This window comes from Chaetodon auriga, chromosome 15 (assembly GCF_051107435.1).
Source record: "Chaetodon auriga isolate fChaAug3 chromosome 15, fChaAug3.hap1, whole genome shotgun sequence".
Taxonomy (NCBI): Eukaryota; Metazoa; Chordata; class Actinopteri; order Chaetodontiformes; family Chaetodontidae; genus Chaetodon; species Chaetodon auriga.
This window is the reverse complement of record NC_135088.1, coordinates 7,478,123-7,502,003: the sequence shown is the minus strand read 5'-3', so window position 1 is coordinate 7,502,003 and position 23,881 is coordinate 7,478,123. Positions and strand designations below refer to the sequence as shown.

Below are 23,881 nucleotides of genomic sequence, written 5' to 3'. Positions count from 1 at the left end.
GGTACACAAAATGTTAGTTAATTGATGTGAAGTGATGGTGTACAATGTCACTTTGTGAGAATATTTGGTCTATTCTTAAACAGTTATTACAAGTAAACTTGTTTTCTAATGCCTCCTGCAATGATTTGATGCCATAACCCCCAAGTTACATTTATGACAAAGGTCAACAATGTAGCACATCAACATCACAAATCAAAGTGAACAACTACCCTCAACCACTCACTGGTTGACACGGTTTTTCACTTTTTGTTTATCATGTTATTTCACGCAACCCAGTGTTAGCAAGGGTAAAATACAGAATGGCTTCTACATCAGCAACTCTCCATATTATGTACTGGGACTGACAGAAAAAACTTTCTGATTAGATACTCGTCTATGAAGTGTCTCAGTCATCCAGTTCATAGTATATTTATCCAGCACCAGTTACAGGGTATTATCTCTGTACTTGCAAGTTGTACTGGATACACGTACTTACGTAGTTCAAAAAAGTTGCCACACGATTTCCAGTGCCTAATCTTTTGAAAGCATCAGGCTCATCTTTCTATGAAGATAAAATTCAAGAGTGAAAATACAAGATGAAAACACTGCTCACTCGCACACACGCGTACTTACGTAGTTTAGGAACGTAGCAAGTCTATTTCCATCGACCTTGAGGTTGCTGTCAAAAGGGCGCTGCAACAGACGTTTGAAACTTTTAACCCATCACCAAAGAGACTAACACCTGGAGCCCGCCACGAAGGGCAATGACTGCACTCACATCGAATAACATCTACTCTTTTATCTGCCAGAAACATTACAGAATCACAAATAAATTCTGTTTATTTATATCTTAGTTGAAAGAATACTTTACATTATATGCTTAAAAGCTCATCACGCACATACAACATGGAGTATTTATTTGAACTATAGACGATGCATGAATCATAGTCAGTTATTCCTTTAAGGGGTATCCACATAAACAATGACCATTAATCATCTTGCATGACCCTTTGTATAATATATACATAAGAACTCACTCATACAGCATTAGGTTATATGAAATTCATAGAAGGTTACCACATATAACACACAGAGGGAACAGAGTTATAGCTAAAAGTCAGGGACATTTACTCCAGGAGGAGATTCAGAGGTGAACGTGACCAGGTTGTTAGAAGGGAGGTTGTTTTAGGATAATAATTTACCAAGGAGCTGCAGAAGGGCTTTGAGTTTGGCACTTTCCAGGTTGGTGTGTTTACTGGGGAAACCACAGCTCACAATCCGCTGAATCAGCACTGGCTGTTTGTTTTACATGCCAACCGCAAGAAAAACACAGACACGACTAGAGAACACAGGCTCTCTGCTTGACCCCAACTGTTTACTCAGAGTCCCATTACAGCTCCAGAGGAGGAGTGACCCGGAGCGGAGTCCATGGGAATGCAGGCATTTGTCTTACGGATGAGCTTGTGGTTTCATCTAAACTGGTCTGGAAAAACTATAGACGCTACCTGACGACATGTTAAGAACGGAGCCTGTTCATTGGTGCACCGTTTGCACCTGCGCATTGATATGCTGGAGCTTACATACGTGACGCGACGTGATGACTGGGTAGTTAATTATATTAATTAAGTTGCAGTTTGGTCAGGTTTAGCAGCAATACCACCTGATTATGTTCAGGAAAAGATCATGGTTTGATCATGGTTTGGGTTGAAATAATTATGTACGTAAGTACCTGTAAGCAGAGGACGACCGTAGTATGAACAGCCAACAAGTGTGGAGGAGGTTGGGATGAACAAATGACTCAAACACCAACTTTCACACAAGAGACTGGGGTTCGTGTCCCATGTGAAAGTTATTTTGACTCAAACCATGATTTCTTTCTCTTGTTCACCATCCTTAAATATCCTGCAATTGTTAGAGGAAACTGAAACACCAAACTACTGTGCAAAGAACCACTTTGCAACTTGTTACACACTAATTATGTCGAGTTAACAACCATGTGCTGTTACTCTCAATTTTCCGTTTCAATAAACAATCCCTTAACACTGAGATTGAAACAATCTCAGTGTTAAGGGACAGCCTATGTTGCTGCCTAGTTAGCTTAGCTCAGAGCCTTGCCAAGCCTACTTACTGAGCCTCTAATTACCCACAGCTAACATGTTGCTGACTGTGTTGAAATAGTTTATGTTAACTGTCCCGCCTTTGCAGATTGGGTGTCTTATCTAGAGAGATGTGTCTGTCCAAACAGTTCATCTCTGCTACTATTAGCTTCAATGTCACAGGCACTCCAGATAGCTTTAGCCACAGACTGATAGCTGGGCTGTTAGTGACAGCCTCATTGGCAGGTAATGCTGAGTTTGTCCCTGTTCAGGAAGGGCAAGCAACCAGTTCAGCGAACTCTGTTTCCAGCAACATTTAATCAGCTTCACCAGCCACAGTTTACCATGTGCACAGGGCCAGAGCTTCCAACATACAAGCTAATCTGATGGTGCCAGCCTCACATAGGAAGGCGGGCACACACTACCACTAGCTTTAGCTACATAACATTAACAGTCTGTGGTCCATTAATGTTGAGGGGTAATGATGAGACGTAATTATAATTGTATTCCCACACTGAAACCTCACTGAAGTATGATCTGATTCCTCACTGTAGTCTGGATATGACTGGTTTATGTGAAACAGATTTCTAACCTCTCTCCCTCTCCTCACAAGCTGTTCTTGGCTCGTGGGACCAACAGTGCTGAGTTTTGTTAATTTATCACAGAACAACTGTCACCGTCCCTACGAGCTTTTAGACTGCTTTGGTTAAACCTCTGCTGAAGAAACCACCAATCTGTTTCTTCTGCTTCTGCTTCCTCTCTGGCCTGGATCTTGCATGGTTAAAGCCTTATTTATCTGAAACCAACATAGATAAAATTAGCTGTTTTCTGTCTGGGTCTTTGCATCTTGGCTGATGCATGAACTCTGCAGCTCAAACTTGATTTAAAACTAGAAAATCTGATCATATTACACCAATTTTGCCCGTCATTGGCTCCTTATCCATGTCATATCAGACTTTAAGGTGCTTGTGATGATTAACAAAATTGTAACTTGGCACACCCTTTCATACTTGTCTGATCTCCTTAAATCTTATATTACATCCTCTCCCTGTTGGTCGTTGAGAGTTGCTAATTCTCTGAAGAATTACAGACTCTGTGTGGTGATTCAGGTCTCTTTAATACATGCAGCATGGAGGGAAGACCCATGCAGAGTGTTCTCTGCAGAGCTCCACAATGTCTTGGCTTTTATACTGTCCAGCAATTTAAGGACAACTGGTTATCACATGTACTTGGTGTTGGCAAATCAGTCCCCTATAACAATGACCATTTGGGGAGTGCACCCATCCTGTTTCTTAGGGTTTATACTATACCATAAATTCCTGAGGTACAATGAAGTGCACCCTAAATATCCCCCCTCATCCTGTTTCCCAGATCATTCCCTTTTGTCCTCTCCCTCACCGTCGGGAGAAAGGGCCACAACAATTCATAGACTGATTCCTAGGGTTTGTAAGTCATCTAATTTGTACACTCTCCACTCAGATCACATCGTTCCTGTCTGACTCCAGAGTTAAAAGAAGTCAGCGGGCTGCAGGGCCTTTTCCTATCATGCCTCCATCCACTGGCATAACTTTCTAGTAAGTCCAAACTTAATTTTTTTCGCCTTAACTCTCAATGATTGCTTGTTCTTTCACAGCTCCTGTCTGTGTAGAAGGCTTTTTGCCTCTTGTATGTTTGTGCAGTGCTGTCCTCTTTCCAGGCAGACTTGAAGCATGCCACTTAAATTTTCACACTCACACTTACTCACATCCACTCTTTTCACTCACTCAAGTGAACTCACCCTCGAGAAGTCATAATGTGGCTCGTATTGTCCCCCAACTCCATAGTTGGCAACCTGGTCAGCCATTGACAAAGGTGATATACATTTTTAAAAAAAACTACAATGCATGTACATGATGCGTGGACTTGTGGTAAGAATATTATGTACTCCTTTGTCTTATTATGTGAGGTATGTGGTGTTTATTTTACCTACTCAATAGCTCTTTACATAGTTTGTGTTACTGTTGCTGTGTACGTCACTTTCATTATTATGAGTGTGAATCTTTAATAAAAATAGAAGAATGGACAGCAAGTGTATGTGTAATATGTGACATGATGCATTAATCCAGTATTGTAATTCTGTGGTTTGTATTACATTACCTGTAGTAACTCTGCAGTGTCTACTGTAAGGCCTGTGATGTCTTCTATTCTCTGATTGACTCTTTCAACGACGGGATCATCCGTTCCTTCCAACCACGCACTGAAAACACAGAAACATGTACACGTATGACTCGTACACAATGGATGGATATGCATGGACTTTCTGAAAATTGTCACAAGCCAGGTTTCCATCTAAACGCACTGCAAATTTTAAGAGAATTTTGAGTAAATCTGCGAAAGAAATCCGCAATCATCTCTTCATCTGAGCGGAGGCTTCAGTGAACATCAGTCACGTGCTTCATGTATGTCATGATTTCTTGGCTGAATTTTCTTTTTATTGGCACTTGACTTTTTCGCCTTCCTGCCGTTTCCTCACAAGCTTTTTCATGCACATGTGAATGTGCTTAAAAACAGGTGGATGGAAACACACTTAAATTGATGCACCAAGAACATAAATTTCACCGCAGTTCACAGTGAACACGGAGGCCTTGTAGCCAGCGTTGCTCAGTAAATGCTTCTGGGTAAAAACGCAGAGCTCCAAAATCCCTCAAAATAATACTGTAAATTATTGGAGTTCATTGGCAAATTATATTAAGAATGAACAACAGCAAAACTAATAATAATGAGCTCTCACCATGACTGAAATCATACGATTACCAAATGATACCAGAGGAAGTTTTCTCCTGAATGCGTTACCTTTTTGACACTCGGTAGTTGGCTGTGGTCAGGACGCCTGTTTTTGGGTCACGGACAGTCGCTCTGGCAAGCTTAAAAAACGAAAGCAACACAAAGATATAACCAAAGTAAGCGCTTGTCATCATAAACATTAAAATTCAGTTTATCCACTGTTCTTTAACACATATTCATATCTTATGCTGTGCCATGAAAGTATTTTCATTTACTCTCATTGATTTAATATATCCTATAAATATACTGTTATATACCAAACATTCTACACCAAACACATTTCTGATTCTATTTGCAGATTTGGAGACTTTTCTCTAAGAGAACATCTTTTATACATGCAGTAAGAATCACTGGTCTGCACAATGTATTTTACATGTGCCTTTGAAACACCTGGTACCAGTGGCTGATAACGATAAGCTCATGGGCAAAAGATTCTCTTCTCGGTATTGAGTCTTATTTCACTTCTGAGTAACTAAATGTTTTGTTGCTTGAAGAGTTCGGATGTTTTTGTTCTCAGCCCTTGATGAGACTGCTAGCAGGCACAATGCTGTGATTTGATCTAAGTGTAAAACACAGTAGATACTCAGAAGCGCACTTTATTCGAGGAATGTACCACGAAACATGTATTTTGCATATTCACAGCAACTACGTGACAAATGATTACACTAGCGCAGGCGGCATTTGAAGCCACATGCACTGGTTTGGCCTTCTTCAATGTAAATAGGCCTGTTTAAAGATGTATTGGCACTTTTTCTGGGAAGATGACTTCAGAAGCATCCTTAGCAAAAACGGTTGTGATTGAAGTCTGCACGTGTAAACCTAGAATGTGGCCCTAAAGGTGAAAGAGAGAAAACACTGCTATGTAAGTGAGCAGACAAGTCCACATAGGACCGGACAGCTCAAAGTGTCTCTAGGTGCAGCCACACAAATTAATACAGAGTAACACTGTAAAAACATAGACTTCTTGTCTAACCCTGGGTTTAGCCAGCTCCTTTATCTTCTCAATCTCCTCGTCTGAAAGCATTTCCAGGTAGCGTACAATGTGGGGGCTATCCCACTCATCTTCCTCTTTCATGGGCCTCAGCAGGAGACGAGGGTTCATCTTACCATTCTGGTAGCGACAGAACAGACGGCTGCGCCTTGCTTCGTTCTGACAAAATACATAGGACAAACAGAAAATATTTAACCTTTCAGTTAGCTTTTTTTTGCACAAGTTGATGGATTGCCAGTAGTTGCAAACTCATGGTTGAGCTGCAGGTTCTTGCACATTGCACTTTAATATTAAATACATTCCTTGTTTAACTGTTGAAGCTCTAACTGTGAAACAATTTAGCTGTTAATACAGTCCAAGAAAAGCACCCAAGCAACACACTCAACTGTTTGCAGTTGACTTATCCCTTTTTTCAGCTCTGCTTTTTTAAGATGAGATGTGTATATAATCTAATATCAAAATTTTGACCAAAGACGATTTAGTATGAAAAAAAAAAAAGCTTCACTTGCACTACACTTACTCTATCCTGTCTGCTACAGGTCTAATTCTCAACATGCCATTATTTTCCTGTATGTGTCTCACCATTTTGAGCCCCTCTCCTCTGCAGAGGGCCTCATAGGCCTCTCTCTCTGGCAGATGGTCTTTAGGTCTGCTGTAGGTTCCCAGCTGGATTGGCTCCTCTGAGACAGGCTCGTACTTCTGGTTCATCTCGTTGAGCTGCTTGAACAGCAGCCGCTCAAAATAACGGAGGTTTCCTCCTGCCCTCTGGTGGCTGGAGTCTGTCGGTACAATAAATGTTTGGTTTTCAACGGCTTCAATCTCGACTGAGAAGCATGAAGTAACTTGAACTGTGACTCTTCATGTCTCTCAACTCTTGAGCTTCTTTAAGCTTTAACAACAAATACACTTTAACCAAGTACTGTATGATTTAATGTGGACATCACCGTTCAGCTTCAATTAACTCTGTCTACAGTCATGGATAGTAACTAAGTACAGTTACTCAAGTACTGCACTAAGGTACAATTTTAAAGTACTTGCACTTGAGTATTTCTATTTTAAGGTACTTTTCTACTCCACTACAATTCAGAGGGAAATACTATACTTTTTCCTCCACTGCCCTTCATCAACAGCTATAGTTACAAGTTACTATGAGGACTAATAAAAACATATGCTCGGTTTATAAAATATGATGTATTAATGTGGATTAAGCTAGCCGACCGCATATGAAGGAGTTAAATCATGCACTTTGGCCTGTACTGGAGTATTCTATGGAGCTGTATTGCTTTGTTTACTTTAGTAAATGATTTGAACATGTCTCACAGCACAGTAAATCCTTTGTCTCCCTCATGTCCTTCAGTTAATGTTTGATGTACTTCAGCAATAACACAGGCATAGTAGGGAGAGTACACCCCCTTGCGGAGCTTTGAGAAAATACACTAAATCCACAGTGAGCGGCGTACTGTGCCTCTTTGTCATTTTTATGAGCAAACCTGGCTTGTGTACCAAAATTAGAGGAACATAAACAATAACCAAAGTGTGTCCTAAGAATTAACTTACATAAGCTTCTTGTTGCAGGAAGTAAATATGCTGGAGGTGTTTGTGGAGGTAATCTGAAGCAGGGAGAGCACCGCTCAGACTTTTCCGACAGTGCTGCAGTCTACTGATTTAGTTAGACAAATTCAGTCCTGGCAGATGACCAGCATGATGACAGTTTCCTACTAATGCAGATCTGCCAAAGAAAACTATCTAGAACTTCGATTTAAATAGTGCTTGACGTAACAGTGATGTGGGTGATTAGACAGTGACATAACGCTTTTTTCTGCCTTTTCTTCCTTTTTCGTCCATTCCATACGTGGTCTTCATTGCATTGTCGAACTCTAGCAAGCCCACCTGCTTGCTGTACTGTCCCATTAATGTGTTAGTACACGAGCACGATGTGAATTTTTGTCGACCTTTGACTCTGTATGCTCTTTGTTTCTACTGTTTTGTCACTGTTGACTTTTGTTGCTCCTTTAAACAAATGGAAGTGCTGTATTTGTCTGCGACTTTTAGCATTTACATGTGAAAACAGTGTGAATGTGATCGCTTGCTTTGCCCTTTGCTCTTCCTTTTCCTGATTTTCTAGTTACATTTCAGCTGCTTAATCTGGACCACACCTTGCTTCTTAGCTTTTCTATATTCTATACTGTTTCCAACGTCTTTTTTTGGATGTGTGCGAGCTGTTATAAGTGAATTTTCACTATCTTTGCTACATCTGCTCTACCTCAATTCATTTTACTTGACATGTAAACAAGCGTACCACAGCTCTAAAATGATGGCCTGCAGCTGTCAGCGGAGTCCTTGATGCAGAGACTAAAATAACACTTTCAAACCACAGGCCCTTGCTTTGGATGGACTACACCCTGCTGCTCTGGCAAGGCCACTGCCGTGTGAGAGGAGGGTGAACTGCAGTGATTAGTGCAACAGCAAGAAGGCAACCCATCAATTACCCCACAGTAGAGCATTGTGGCCGTATGGGTCAGCTAAGTGGTCTCTGTATGTGTTATGGGAGGCAACTGAAAAATGCTCCTGAAATACATGTCAAAAGTGCCATTTAAGATTTCTAAAAACTGAGACCACGAACCCATTCACCCATCCTTTAGGGCTGCAAGAGAGGCGGATAATGAGGTTGACTCGGGCTGAGATTAATGACTGAGATAGCATATGTAATGTGAATTAGTGTGCACGTGTTGCACCTTACCAATGGCCACTAGTCGGCGTGTCAGCTCAATGGCTCGAGGTAGATCTCCCATTTGGTACACAGAGTAGCTGAGGTAATCCAAAATGTCCACTTTCGAAACCACAGCTTCGTCCCCGGCATCCAGCTGCTTCAAGGCCTGCTGCATCCACAGCACAGCGTGGTAATAGTCTGCATCGTTATAAGCCGTCTTTCCCATGTCGAAGCAGTCGTCCACTGTCAGCAGGGCGTTGGAGTGCATACCTGGGTACAGGATTCACTCAGTTTAAACAGTGGCCATGCTGTGCTGTGATTTTACTTACCAAGAATCACGTTTATCACATTTTATACAAATAAAATTCCCTGCATGAGATCACAAAAGTTTGACCAACGTATGAAGCAGAGAGAGGCTAATGATGGTACTTTGGTGTCACTTCGGTGTCCCACCTGTTCAGCTGTTAAGCTTTATTTACAACTGAACACCATCCAAAATGTGAAAATGTAAGACTCTTGTGCACAACTGATTCGTCACATGTTGGACGTTTATCCATTGTGTACTGGTGTGTTTGTTGGTGGGCAGATTCAGACATGTAGAGTCTATCAGTCAAGGTTGCTGGATCCAAGATCAGCATGAACTGGCACAGATACATGTACAAAAACAGGCTTGTGGCGCTTAATACATGCATACCTGCGGAAGTACACACAAGAACACACCTTTTAATACCTGTGTGGTATCCAAAGCGTCTAGATGACACTGAAATGTGATTACAGTTCAAACCTAGCGGCTACGCTTCAAGTGTATTTCAAGTGATCATTCATGGCTTTAAAGGTGATAGGTGTATAACACAAAGCCATGGAGCAGGCAGCACGGCGTACTGCGAAGTCTAGGCCCTTTAGATCTGTGAAGTCCTTTGAAGATGAAGGGCTGTATTAACAAATACAGCTGAATTTGAGGCTGATGAATTCAATATGTTGAAATGATGGAACTATAATTGAGTCGTTATTGTTCTAACCACACGCACATTTATCCTAAATCCAATAATGACCCAGAACCAAAGTAATAAAACTTAAAATAACCTTACACTTAATTCCAACCTCACATGAAACTAACTGTAATTTTAACTTTAAACTCAAAGCCGCACACTTGAAGTAGCGAGGACTGGTCAACATGACCTAATTTAGTGTAGTAAAGTACAAACACACACAGTCACACTATTTAAAAATCTTTATGGGCGGGTTCAGCCTTCCTTCCTTTTTTTCTGCACACACTAGTCTAAACCTCTTAATATATTCACGTTCTCTGAAATGATCAGTGCACGCTCCTCGGTTACCTGGCAGCTTTCCTCTGGAGAAAGCCTCAGAATCCAGTTGGTACGTGTCCTGAAGACGCATCAGCGCTTTGGCTGCACCCGTTTCATCCTCCTCATCTGGAAAGTACTGCCTGTGTGCAGACATGTTGGAAATGAACCCTGGAGAGGAAGTAAGAAAACAGTGTAAGGAATGAATGAAAAAGGTGTTCAATTATGCAATAACTTAGCATTCAAATTGCTTCAAATCGCTTGGTTTTTCACAATTATTAGCCAGTTTTTTAACTTTGTATCACCCACAGACACAAAACAACAGCGCTTCAATGCACAGCCAGTTAAATTCTCTGTTAAGGCCACATGTCATACAGTGCATGCACATAAGGAAGGTTTGAAAGGTGTTATTATACCTCATTTAAACATAAAAACATGAAAGAAGAACATGCATCCCCTGATTGATTCTATTCCCGTTTTTTATTCCCTTTACTTTGAACAGGACATCTTTTAATGAGTCAGTGCTCCTCTTACAGCAAAGTGAAGATAAACGATATTGAAACTAATTTATCAAATGCAAATACATCAAACAACAAAACTGCACTCCTTGCTTGTAATAGGATTAATTCTTTGTAGATCTCCTCTTTATTTTCCTCCCCTCTGTCTCAGTATGTTTGCAGTGAAACTACATATCATGTATAAATGACCAAGGTCTGAATTCCATCTTTCTCTCAATTTTTCTTTTAACTTGCTTGATTGACTTGACGTGAATACATCAGCGCTGCCAAAGAGGAAAAGAAATACGGATAAAGGCAAAGGAAAACGAGATCATTGCTCGCTATCTGCTAATGTTAAGAAAAGTGCAAACTATCTACTCATGTTTCTAAGGTTTCTCTCACTCTCTGAATCACGGCCACGTATACAGATTCACTCGTTTGACACATGATTGATGCTCGTTTTATCTGCCTCACACAGACATGGACCTACAGCCAAGCCCAACACACACACACACACACACACACACACACACACACACACACACACACACACACACACACACACAGGGAGAACATTGCCAAGTGTGCAGAGATGAGGAACAGCTGTAGCTAAAATATGACAGCTTCTGTTGTCTCTCTGTTCATTGGGGTTATGTTTGGAGTATTTAAGCAGAAATTTCCACTCTGCAGACGAAGCTATGACCTCTCTGCTCACATCCGTTATGGATTTTACATTTGCCGCTTGCCCAAGTGTCTCCCTTGTAATTGCACAGGCCAGGACAACGGGATCCCCCGCCTAGCCAAGGAAAATCTTTTATTTTTTTTTAATGGCAAAAATAACAGCGAATATCCATTAATTGGGAAAATCAACAATTTGCGAACGATTTGAATGAACCTCTTTGTCGTTCTCAAGGAAACTCCTTATGTGATGAGAGTGCCAGTTTCAGTGTTTCCCCTAAATTCATTCTGCACACAAACACGCACAGACGCACATATGCAGAAATGTAAATCTGGGAATAGAAAAAGAATTAAAAAAACGAGGTGAATGCTGTCCCTCATGCATTATATGACATGAGGAGATATCTGCATGTGGTATGAGTGCATGTCATGCCAGTGGAAAGGCAAGAACGAAGGCTAACAGATGCAGCTGTGGCTACGGCAAAGACGCAAAACCACACTAGTCTGGACGGAAGTAATCCAAGTTTTTTGGTATGTTTTGGTCTGAGCTGTTGCACACACATAGTCTGGGCTTGTTATCGCAGCAAATACTCAGACCCAACAGACCCATAGCTGCATGTGGCCAAAAAACACAGCCTCACAGATACTCCAGGAGTCATTTTTAGGCAAACAAAGCATGCATACATAATCACACCACCCGAGTCCAGCTCCTCTCCTCCCTCTTTTCCTTCTTTTCTTACCATCAGAGGGGTTCTGAAGCACCAGGCTCTCCAGTTCAGACCACTCCGTGTTGAGTCTCTTCATCAGTTTGTAGGCGTTCACTGGGTGGCCCAGGTAGTTCTCTGGGTCAGAGGTGGACACTCTGGTCAGATCATCCAGTTTATTGGCCCAGCTAAGAGACAGACAGACAAAGTGTTGTTACAACTTACAAACCACACTGTACTCTTTCTCCATATTACTTCACAGTGATGTGAAAATAGATGTTCTGCTCTTTTTAACTGTGTTGGGGTAATACAAGGTGGGAACACCGAGCAGGACTTCCACAGTTCAGACCCCTGTTAATATTAACAAAATGTCTTTGTTGATAGTTGATGTAACAGATATAAATGTTTTCTTTAATTTGTTAGTGCTGCTGGCTTTTAATTAATATTTATACTTCGCGTCTGCGCTATTGAGATGATTTTGATGCCTTAATCCACAGGAAGAGATATCACATGACACAGTCCCAAACCCTGGACTGAGAGACCTCTAATTGCAGAAATTACATGCTACGTGTTTAAATCAAACCATCTGAGCACTTTAGAGGGGAAATGTCTCTACGGCAGAACTGCTAACGCCTTGTAGACATCTTAAACGTGACGAGGAGTCTCGAGTACATACTCATCAATGACCTCAAAATTGTGCTCAAGCACAGTACTCAGTCTACAGTGTGTAAATGTACCTTTTGACAGCAGCAAGTTTGGACTCCTCTGCTTTTATGTACTCCCTCAGAGACTGGACCAGCTCTTTTTCTGTGTAGATCAGGTCTGTCATCTGGCCTACAGAGAGAGACAGATAGCGTTAATGAGTGAGAGGAGTCATAAAATCAGCATCACCCCTCTCACTGAAAAGACGTGTCGCTTTTTAACTTCCTTTACAAATTCAGGTTATGTGCATGTTTAGTATTTCCCCAAAAAATCTTCCCATTTCTAATTTAAAACTAGAGATGAGAGATGTGAGTAATAACAACTTTTACATGTTTTACCTCTGCTGTTCTATGCCTATAAAATGTATTTCTGGTAACACTGTTCGCCGCAGACTCAAACTGAAGTTAAAATAAATCCTCAGCCACAAACTGCGGGGCTTTGATTGTAGCCCTCGAGGGGCTGAGCGTGCGTCGTAAACAATCCCATGGAAACGGTCAGCCATGGTTAATTCACAGGGGTTGCCAGGGAAGATGAGTAATGAAACACTTTCATTGTTTTTGTGTGTAACCAGCAGAGTCAAACGAGGTAAATCAACATGATTTAAGCGACTGTTCATCTGGTGAAATGCAGCCTACTCAGTGTTGTCATGCATACTGTATATCAAACGCAGTTTAAGTTTCAACAGATTTAAGGAATTAATGGACCACCATTATTTCTTTTAAAGGCTATTCAGGGAGCCTCAAAATAAGGTCAAGACTTTCTGGCCTCCTCGCCACTTCCTCCATGGAAAACCTCTAACAGAAAGACGTGCATTCTTGAGCCCTAAAGTCTCTTTTCTTCTACATGAGGCGCTCTGCTGATTCTCATATTCACAGAGAGTGACAAGCTTCAGTTTCCCCTTCAGTTCCTCAGCATACAACGGCCTAGTTAAAGGGACCTGTGGACTTTTTGAACTCTAATTTTTTCAAGAGTCATGGCCATGCTGATAGTTAGGAAAATAATGCATAAACAATGTAACTGTGGCATACAAAAATGTCCACACGGAGGTAAACAGTGTCATCATTAGTTGACAAGACAACACTCATAAGAAACTGAAATCAAAATGGGACAATATGTATCCAAGCCGTCCATACAGGACAATCTGTGACGAGTTTATTGTAGCTTTCAAGGCAACATTCAGGGTTTTACAGCATTCTGAGTTCAATATACATAATAGCTGGCTTCAATGTCACTTTTGATGTGTAGAGAAAGAATGTGTCAAAGCAGATTTGGTGCCAAACTGAGCCCACAAACTCTCACAATGGATCAAATGAAAGCTGGAAGCTTTGTAAATTTAATCTAAATCTGAGAAAATACCAAGAAGAACAGAAAAATAGCTTTTTGAACCTACTTATGGAAGTGAAGATTTCTGCCCTGGTCGTCTGACAGCAGCAGTACCACAGCAGAGCCGAGAGGACGTACGACAGGAACTTCCTCATTCTGTCTCTTTGACCTGCAAGGACAAACATAATCACAGCAGATTTACACAATATAAGCTAATTTTCATGTAGCAAAATACTCTTTTGTTTGCAAAATAATCTGTTATTCTTTTTTAGTTCAGCTGTTCCTCTAATATTGCATCCATTGATAATCCGCACTGTGCTGTGCTTTTAATATCGCTGCTAAAAACTGACAAAAAGTACTGTGAACAAAAACTGTCCTTCTTATTCTTAAATCACAAACTTGCAATTTGCATTACCCTGAGTCGACAGTTTTATGCATGACGCTGTGTTTCCGCGCTGAATTGAGGGTCCAACAATATTCAAAGTTTCCAGTGTGTTTCCTATAAATGAGTCACTAATCCCTGCTGGGAGGCATGCTGTCGTAATGGCCTCTGTGCCCAGTTCTCACTAAGAAAGACTAAGGAAGGACAATGTGGAAAAAGAATAGCCTTTTGTTTTTGTGTGCGTTCTTTGCAATAAAACATTCTCCATCTGCAAAATATATGGAGTGTATCTGTAATATTCACACGGCAGACGCAACCATAAGAACAAAATGTATATAATAAAATCCTGAGTACATGGTGCAAACATCTGGTGAGCGTAACATCAGTATAAATCCCATTTCCCTTTTCTTTGTTCTTCTCTGGAATTCAACATGGCCACCAGATGCCTAATGAAACATGACTAAATAAAGCTCAGGCAGAATTAAAAACCAGAGCTTGCGCTGCAAAAAAACTTACGAGTAACTCTCCTTCAAAACTGATCCTCAAACCAGGTACAACAGGACATATCCTTCACATGCTGATTAGGGATTTAAAGATCTATTTATTTTAAATTAACTTAAATTAATGATTTTGATAATCAATTGACTGTTTAAGCCTGCAATAACTGACATTTTTGGCCACTAGGGGGCACCATAAACAAGATATGAACACAATGCTGGCCTAGCAAACAGTTGCTTATTCAGACATTCAGCTGTTCTCAGCTCCTGATTTGGATGTTGCACTTGGCCATATTGTTATTTACATATTATTTCCATTTATTGTTCAGCCCTACAAACCAGTGAAGCTGCAGGCCGGACAGCTACACAAGAAATGAAGTTCAACAGAGCTGGGCACAGCTGCAGATTTGGGTGATAATTCTCTATTTTCTACAGTGGACTAAACGATCAAGATGATTAAATGCATTTTAATCAGTAATGTAAAATAATCTTTAGCTGCAGGCCTACAATTGGCACGATGAGGAAAAAAGTATCAAGCAAATACACACTAAACATTAAGTGAAGATTGTTGTCTCAGGTCAAACGGCGTCGCAAAGCCTATTGTTTCTCGGTTTGTTATGATTTTCTTGTCAGAAGTTGCCACATTTCCTTCACTAATATTTGTCCTATCAAACAAACTGTAGTGTTAACTAGGGCAAAGCAACATGAGCTGGGTGCACTTTCAGCTGCTGCAGAGCCAACAACAGAGCTGAGGTTGAAAAAGCAGGACTAAACAATGGCATATGGCATGAGAGAGACTCTGCTCCCAGTCCAGCACTGAGATCAGCTTTGTGAGGTTTGCTGAGGTGAAAAGCGACACTGCTCCACTTTCTCCTCTTGGATTTCATCCAAGTCTGCTCCAATACATCACTTCTCAATGATGACTGTTTACTGGTGGCTGTGTAAAGCATGCAGACGCACACACACACACACACACACTTCTGTCTGCACCGCCGTCTAATCAAAGGCTTTGAGAGACAGACATTCTGAAGCACAAAAGGACCACCTTAATCGTTAGTGTAGAAACGACTTTGTGAGGAATCTGCTCCAGGTGAAAAGAAATCATTTCACTTGTGTGACACCTGCTGACAAAATACAAACCGACTTTGTGCTGTTGCCAAAATAAGTCAAGACAGAGTCAGTGCATTAAGGAGGAACAGAGAGAGACACAAAGACACGAGCATCATGTTCGAGAAGCCATTAACAAATGTGACGTATCTACAGGGAAAAAACGTGTTGAGTGGACCCTTCATCAAGTCCTTTGTAAAACAAACAAGGCAACAGAAGGTATAATCTGGTCTATTTGTGACAAATGGGTCCTTTAATGAGGCAAACATCAAGACAACCACGCCACATGGTACTAACTAAACAGTAGTTGTTATTGTTGAGGGGCTGTGAAATGGCTTTAGCACGTCAGGGTGAACACTCATTTTGCTTTCCCAGATGTTTCAGCCCTGCATGCCCTGTAAGACTGAAGTAAACTCCAGATGAAGTGATAAGAGAGTCCTGAGCTTTAACTGCATTTTTAACAATAAATCTTAAACAGGAAGAGAAAAACTGAAGTTTATAGTTTTGTTTAACCAAGTTGAAGCACCACAATTATAGTAATTTCGCTGGAATGCACCAAAGCATTGCCTGGACTGTCAGTGGATAGGTCAGTGCCTGTAATTGAGCACCAAAATTCACAAAGCAACACATATTTGGTGTTACCTTTTAGCTTGGGAGTGAAGGCATGTGATCAATTTCTCAGCTCAGAGCAGTCATCCTGTCTCTTCCCCAGCGTGTGAGAGCTGCAGAGCTGTTCTAACTTGTCTCCAAACATGCCTACGTACTCCACAGATGTGGAAATGCAGAGCGTTACATTTGGACTAAAATCAAGCCTCCTCTGAGTCAATGGATTTCAGCTTCTTTTGTGTCACATACAAAACTATGCCTGTCACAAATCACACTGAATTTGGGAAAATACAGCTACAGGACTGAACCAGCTCCTACGCTATGCACACTGAATCATTTTCAGCCACCTAGCATGATCATTGAAAGGACTAAACACATATTGGTTATGCATGCATGATAATTGTGGTCAGTTGGCTTGGGTGCACATGGACCAAAGCAGACCAAGACCAGAGCTTTGCCTGAATTATCCGTGTCGCAAAAACAGATCTCATTTCAGTGCGTAAAACAGTGAAATCAATCAGTCTAAAAGCAGAACTTCTACCTCTAGCTGACAGTGACTTTGAAGTCTCGGGGAAATGTGTTCTTAATAGTATTTAATGTTATATCTAGCAGGGCTTTTGGTTTACTTGATGAGTGCCAGCTCAGATAACTATTATCAGAGTCCTAAAGTAAAAATGAAAGGATTAAATCTTTCTCCTTGTAATTTAGAGCCTGTGTTATTACGCAGCCCAAACACAGTCCTGCCCGTTGTTGCAGGTTGTAACACCCATATCACATTCCTGGAAAGAGGCCTGTTACCATTACTACACCACATTCCTGACAGTCCGGACCCCTGCCCAGCAGCTCTGGCAAATGTAGGGAAGAGGACAGAGGACGGGACGGGATATGATATGAGAAGGTCATGAGAGGACAGGAGCAGACAGCTGTATTTTTAAACACACGGGGCAACATGTCCTCCTGTGCGGCAGACCCGCGTTTTGTGTATTAAATGAAGCCGTAAGACAACGACAACCTGTCTTCACTTTCTTCGAAATACAACAGAGGTCAGCAAAATGTTAAAAAATGTGAGCTTGTTGGACAAAAACTGTGTTCTTGCTCACACCTGTGGGACATTCACCAACTTATTGTATAACTTTGGGTCAAGATTTAATTCTGGAGCAGCAGAAATACTCAGTGCACCTGCTGAAGTCGACGAGGCTTCTCATCAGGTTTCTCATCTGCAGCGGACACTTTCTTCGACATCAAAGTGTGTCATCTGATGTGCTTTCACAGTGCTTGTTGTTGTTCGCAGCATCGCAGGAAGGAACCAAATCTAACAAGATAAATCCTAGATGTGAGATATCAGCATGTGAGAAATTTCTGAGCCTGGCAGCCGTAAGACCAGTCAGTCAGCTACATGCGAGGATGATCCAGTATGCCACAAAACAGAGCTGCAACAATTAGACGATCAGTCGGTTGAGTAATCTGAAGACATCACTTTCAGCTCTGGGAAATTGTGATGAACACTTTTTTGGACATTTTCTAGACTAAATTAACCAGGAAAATCGATAATGAAACTGGCGTGGTCTGCATGGTTTTTGCGCCTTGACAGACATTTTTAAGTGACAGCAACAGCTCTCCTGGTTCCTTCCTTGATTTACAGGTGAGCACTTGAGTTGTGTTCACAATTTGCCTGGAGTGAACGATGACAGCAAACCTCAGGAACTCGTCTGCAGCCAGCTATCGGCTTCAAGTGCTTCCAGACTTTCGCTGTTTTACATGGAGGTGTGGCTCTACGAGAGATAAGAAACCAGAGTAACACTGTCTCTGGCAAAGCAGTCAGGATCCAAGGTCTGCAGTGGGGCAGGGGTTCCCACGGAGCAAACGTCAACTCAGACAGGAACATTTTCAACATCTGTCTTGTTCCGTTCTGCTGGACCTCACTTGACAACGAACGGACAGAGAAAAACCTGGCTGATCCGAGCAACAGCTGTTCTTGGGTCACACAAGTGCCAGTTGGAGGAAGTTATTAAAACACACCTCTTTTCCATTTTTCAGGGAAGAACGTATGTCAAGATGAAAGAATGAAGTTTATTTTTAAAGACCAATTAAAGATAATACTGATCTTTCTCATCCTTTGTTCCCCAGTCAGTTTACAAAAGGAGAATTTCCAAACAAGAGGGAAGTATACTGGAGCTGATGTGAGCAGGAGAGACGAGTGGAGCAGCAGTTCAATCCTGTTGCGAAAGACCAACGCTCAATATTTTTAAAAAGCTTCAATAATTGTAGGAAGTGGGATAGTTAAACAAAGATTAAGATTAAGGAGATAAAGATGAGGCTCAGGCAAAAGACTGACATAAGCTTGAACTGCAGCCTGGCTATGGAGGCGGCGACAGACCTCAGTGCAGCAGACTCAAACAGCTAACATGTTGGCAAAAATGAATGTTTCCTAGAGCAAAATATGGAACTATTAACTCACAGACCTCGACTGTCCAAATGACCTCTACGCCTCTTTGCAAAAGTTGTGAAACTCAAGCCTGGAAACACTCCGCTTGCTGGCTTTTCTTACTTATCACGGCAGTTCCCTTTTTTCTACATTGCATTTGGAAATCAAGACCGAATTCCAGTATTGTGATAAAACTAGTCCAGAGTAAGAAAACACCTATTTATGTTAGGAGTTGCAGGCCAGAGAAAACTGAATTCCTCATAGGATAGACAAGATGCTTGCCAACTTTTTGCACACTGTTGAGCCTGTAAGAGCGGCGCTGACAGAAACAGCGCATGGTTGATGCTAAACAGGTATTTTTCTGATGTTAATCAGTAAGCAGGACTGGCCTACACCTCCCATACACAGGCATACTCAACATTCACACACAAAATCACGCTGACACACGTGTGCAAAACGATACGTGCATGTTACATAACACGCCACATACAGCTCAGTGTGTGCATGTGCACACAGCATGCACAGGCTGTGAACACGCTCAGACAGTCGCTGCCTGTCAGACTCGGGGAGATTTAACTCTCCGCCAGCAAAGAAAACAATTTCAGATTCAAACTTGAAACTTGTCAGAGTTCCTCCTCGATTAGACCACACTCAGATTAAAATAAATCTCTTACAGAAAATGTGTCGTGCAAGATCTTTGGCTCTGCTAACGAGGATGATGAAATGTTGATTCATCATTTGATAAGACCGCAGATGTCCTGAGGGGTTGGTCTCTGTTTAGTATCAGTAGTGACCACCAGATTCACTCTGAACACTCTGAACTAAGTGCACAAAAATCTGCTGTGACTTTCACTTCCACCCATCTTCACTTGAGCGGTCAAGAGGTTCCAGTTTTGAGGAAATTTCACAACTTCGTGCAGCCAGCCTAACAGAAATACTACTGACACTGGCATTTTCCTCCCCGCCCTGAGACAATGGAAGTGAGCATTTCCGACACATTTTAGCCAATCGTGTGAACCACACAACCTCTTGCTCTTGTTCCCTTTCAGTTTGAATGCACTTACTGTAATCTGCTTTGGACAAAAAGCCTCCACCAAACGCATGTAATGTCATGTAATGCAGGGAGGGAGGACAGGGGTGAAGGGAAAAAGGCTTTTCAAGTCCTCATCCAAGATTTTTGCTGGCCATATGTGGTTGACATTAAAGGAAATTTGTTTCAGACGCAACGAGGGCTGAAAAGAACATCTGCAGCTTTGCTGTAACTAAAAATAGGCTGGGTTTATTCTACCTTGAGGGACACCCGTTTCTAAATGCTCTCCCCAGCCTCTGAACGTGGCCAAACATCCAAACGTGGCAGCTAAAGTATCACCACATATCTCTGTGGCAAACAGGTTCATCTCTGCCTGGAAGACGAGCTCGCTGATCGTGCAGTGTCACTGTTTACAGAGCGACTCATTTTAAACCATGTATTAACATATGGAGACAGGCAGGCTCAAAGCTGCATGTATAAGTTTACATAAACACGCACACACGTTTTTTTTTAATGAGGCATCCACTTCCAAAAAGCCTTTTCTGGTATGTAAACACTGAAGACTCATATGAATAATGTTCAGTGTTTTAAGAAATATAAATCCCCCACATTTAGATCTACAATGAAGAGACACACCCGCACTTGGACACCGGCTGCAGCTTATATAAAGAAAAGGAGACGCACACAGAAAAGGTTCGATCAGACAGTGACTCATACAATCTAATTAAGCAGTTCTATGTCTCGGCCTTTGTCTAGTAAGACATCAACATCTCAAGTGTGCATGTCACCTGCCTCATTGCCCAATTACTGCTGACAGATCTGTGGAATGCCTCCATTAGTTTCCAATGGCTGCCACATCCAGTTATTGCCACTGTAAATCACTGCAGTGCATCACTCATCTGGCATGCATTTAACCCTTCATGCTGGGATTGTGTGCACAGTGACATTTTGTGCCATTTGCCAAACGGTGGACGAGGCTAATGTCTTTTCTTCGAGAGCTTTTTATCGACAAAATAACCTTTTAAAGGGTTGGTTCTAGAGTGGAGGTGATTGGTTAATTGTTCTATTAGTTGATGGACAGACAATGAATCTTTAACTAGTTTACTGATTCATCATTTTAGTAGATTTGGAAGCAAAAATGCCAAATATGACCTGGTTCCAGCTTCTCCGGTGGGAGGATTTCCTGTTTTTCTTTGTTTTATGTGACTATAAACTAAATATCTTTGGGCTTTAGGCAACTTGTCACACAAAGTAAGACATATGAAGTATAGCCTGACTGATACTGGATTTTTGAGGCAGAGACCACTGTCAATATTTGGGGGTTCAAAAAGTCTGACAATGATATATTGATCAACAAACAATGTTGGTACAGATCCCTTTGACTTATTGTATCGTGACTGAGACACATACTGAGTACAGTATGAAAATCAACTTGTCAGTGCTGAATTTTGGGGGTCAATGTTGATATTAGAAATTAAAAAATGACTGCTCTGCAATTTCTTGCTACTTACAGACCGACATGATATATCTGTAATAAGCTAATACCAGGTGATATCAGCCTGGCCGATTAATTGGGATAGTTCTAATCTGAAGACATCAAGTTGAGTTTTAGGAAACTGTAATTCGGATTTTTGGTTAATCTGTGGTTTAAAATGAGTCACTCTGTAGTGAAGCTGTGGTATGAGTGAGCTCTTCTTCTGGACAGAGCTGAACCTGAGCACATCAATCAGGTGACAGTTTCCTGCTGGTCCCACAGCCCAGCTGCTACGTCCAGGGGCTGCAGAGAGCATCTAGAAAGGGCTGTCTCTCAAAGTAAAACAGACGGCCTTTCAGTTGTAACATGGCTGCAGAGATTTACTCAGCTATCACTGCATCTGATGCAAACAGTCAGGAAAATAATCATCAGGTTAATCCGTAATGGAAATGTTTGCTGGTTGCAGACCTTCTTGGTTCACCTCTCATTGTATGCAGTTATATTTTGCAAGGTTTGAGATCTCTGAGATTTCACATTTTGTAAATCATCATTTCTTTCCAAAAACAGTGTCTCTGTTTCTCTGTACAATCCACACACCTCACGGCTTTTAACTGGGACTATGTCTCTGGTGGAAAACCGGGTTTCCTTTGTGGTGCCAAGCGTGAAACGACCTGCAGACTCTGCCTGACCTTTCGTTAACTGTATTTGTGCAAGAGCAGCGCTGAAGCTACCGAGAGGACTTGAGAGTCTGCGCTCTGCCGCGCTGATCCCGGGTCTGCTCATCACCTCCAGCTGGATACTGGCTCCCCCGGTGACGTCAGCTTGGTTGTTTCTAGAAATTCCCTAAACTTCAGCCCCGAAGGTCTCGCGACCCTCTTGCAGTCTGTACTACGGGCTGTTTACTGCGCCAAAACTCAAAAACCCGGGTCCCTGTCAGCCTTAACTCATGTCTGTAATAAACAATAACACGTAAATAACACCGTCTGAGATGCTCTGGCACAAACTTTCCAAACTTTGAGCGCTTTCGCTGTGAAACATGGAAACTTTACCCGACCGCCGCGCACAGTCTTACATTACAATGTCACCAACATGTCGGAAATAAACACACACCTCACGGAAAAAAACAGCCGCTGTTACTTTCACTTCTTCGTACCACAAGGTCTCCAGTGTCTGGACACACGTTTCCCACCCCAATAAAAACCTGTTGACCCCAGTTATTGACAAGCATCACAGCATGTTCGCTAGGCACGCGAGCTCCTCGGTTCATCCCGCTTCCAGAGATGAAAACAAGAGCTTTGTGGGTAATTAGGCTCAATATTCAGCGTTATCGTACCTTTTAATCTCCTGGGGGTTTAAAGAGCACCGTCACACTTCGGTTTGTGGACGCAGTTTCTCCCGGCACCCTGGGGTTGTGAGTAGGACAGAGGGGTTTTGGTCGCTGCCACGTACAGAGCCTCCTGGAGGGCTGACCGTAATACTCGAAGTAGATGCGCAGGGACATTCTTCGTCGACTTTTGCTCTGCTGCTCTCAAGTGCGCCTCGTAAACTCCGATTTCTCAGCTTTGGATTCGACCTCTGGTGCCCAAAAAGCACAGAGTGGTGTTGTACTCCTATTAGAGTATAATTTTATGTGTGATTTAAAAATATATCAAAGAGTTGTGTTATGTTTTATTTAAAATTATGAATACCAGATCTTTTAGAAATACCACAGTGTCAAAATTTTACTTCATTAAAAACACAGCAGAATTGGCAGCAAAATGTACTGGAGATATGAGAAGTACCCATCACGCAGAGTGTTGTGCAATATTTCATATATTATGTTACCGGATTGTTATTATTAGCATTAGCAGAATATGTGCAAAGTATTTATAGGTGATACCCAGTTGGGATACTCTGTGCACTGTTGGGCAATTTAATCTGTAAGTGTGAATCACATTTTTGCTAAATCAATGGTGACTTAGCTGTCAGATGAATAGTGAAGTAAAAAGTCAAATGTTTGCTTCTGAAGTGTTGTGAAGTTTAAGTAAGTAAGTGACATGAAATGAAGACAAAGGTTAAGTACAACCTCATAATTATGCTTAAGTACAGCATTTGAGTAAATGCACCTAGTTATTTCCATTGCTGTTACCAGCCAAGGGTTGTAGTTCACTTCTGAGCGCGCTGATGTAAGAATTTGGGAGGTTGCAACAATGGATGGTTTTGTTGATTTGAGCTGGAAGTGGACATATTTTACTCTACAACTCCATTTTAAGGATGTCTAAAAGACAAAAAAGGCAGGGACTTAAACAAGAGACTACACCAAAAGAAAGCACAAGATGTAACTGGTGTATAGATGTAGAGATTATTTGTGTGACAAAACAAGATTAATGGGGTTGTGATAAATCATAAATAAACTGATATTTATGTGTAGGCAAATGGAAATATGTGTAAAACCTTAGCAACAAAAGATTTTGCTGTAGACCCGCGTTTCAGCCCCAGTCTCTAAATATCATCTCAACATGAGCTTCTTGCAGACAGTAAGTAATGGCTTGCCACGACTGGTCGATCTTTTAG

The 23,881-nt window shown here is 41.6% G+C and overlaps 1 protein-coding gene across 3 annotated transcripts in view; it reads right to left on the bottom strand.

Annotated features, from left to right (window-relative positions):
• p4ha2 (procollagen-proline, 2-oxoglutarate 4-dioxygenase (proline 4-hydroxylase), alpha polypeptide 2) overlaps positions 1 to 22,745 on the bottom strand; it is a 28,221-nt gene extending 5,476 nt beyond the window's left edge. The window contains exons 1-13 of one of the 3 annotated variants that reach the window (XM_076751306.1): positions 22,662 to 22,742; positions 13,875 to 13,976; positions 12,520 to 12,616; positions 11,819 to 11,970; positions 9,937 to 10,074; positions 8,630 to 8,869; positions 6,472 to 6,668; positions 5,872 to 6,048; positions 4,908 to 4,978; positions 4,212 to 4,311; positions 3,853 to 3,906; positions 613 to 672; positions 476 to 541 (exon numbers count right to left, since the gene is read on the bottom strand). In XM_076751306.1, the coding sequence (XP_076607421.1) occupies positions 476 to 541; positions 613 to 672; positions 3,853 to 3,906; positions 4,212 to 4,311; positions 4,908 to 4,978; positions 5,872 to 6,048; positions 6,472 to 6,668; positions 8,630 to 8,869; positions 9,937 to 10,074; positions 11,819 to 11,970; positions 12,520 to 12,616; positions 13,875 to 13,962 (1,440 nt within the window). In that variant the 5' untranslated portion in view covers positions 13,963 to 13,976; positions 22,662 to 22,742. Of the gene's footprint in view, positions 1 to 475; positions 542 to 612; positions 673 to 3,852; positions 3,907 to 4,211; positions 4,312 to 4,907; positions 4,979 to 5,871; positions 6,049 to 6,471; positions 6,669 to 8,629; positions 8,870 to 9,936; positions 10,075 to 11,818; positions 11,971 to 12,519; positions 12,617 to 13,874; positions 13,977 to 22,661 lie in introns of all 3 variants that reach the window. The other 2 variants (XM_076751307.1, XM_076751308.1) reach the window with 2 other exon arrangements.
• Positions 22,746 to 23,881: the final 1,136 nt, after the last annotated feature.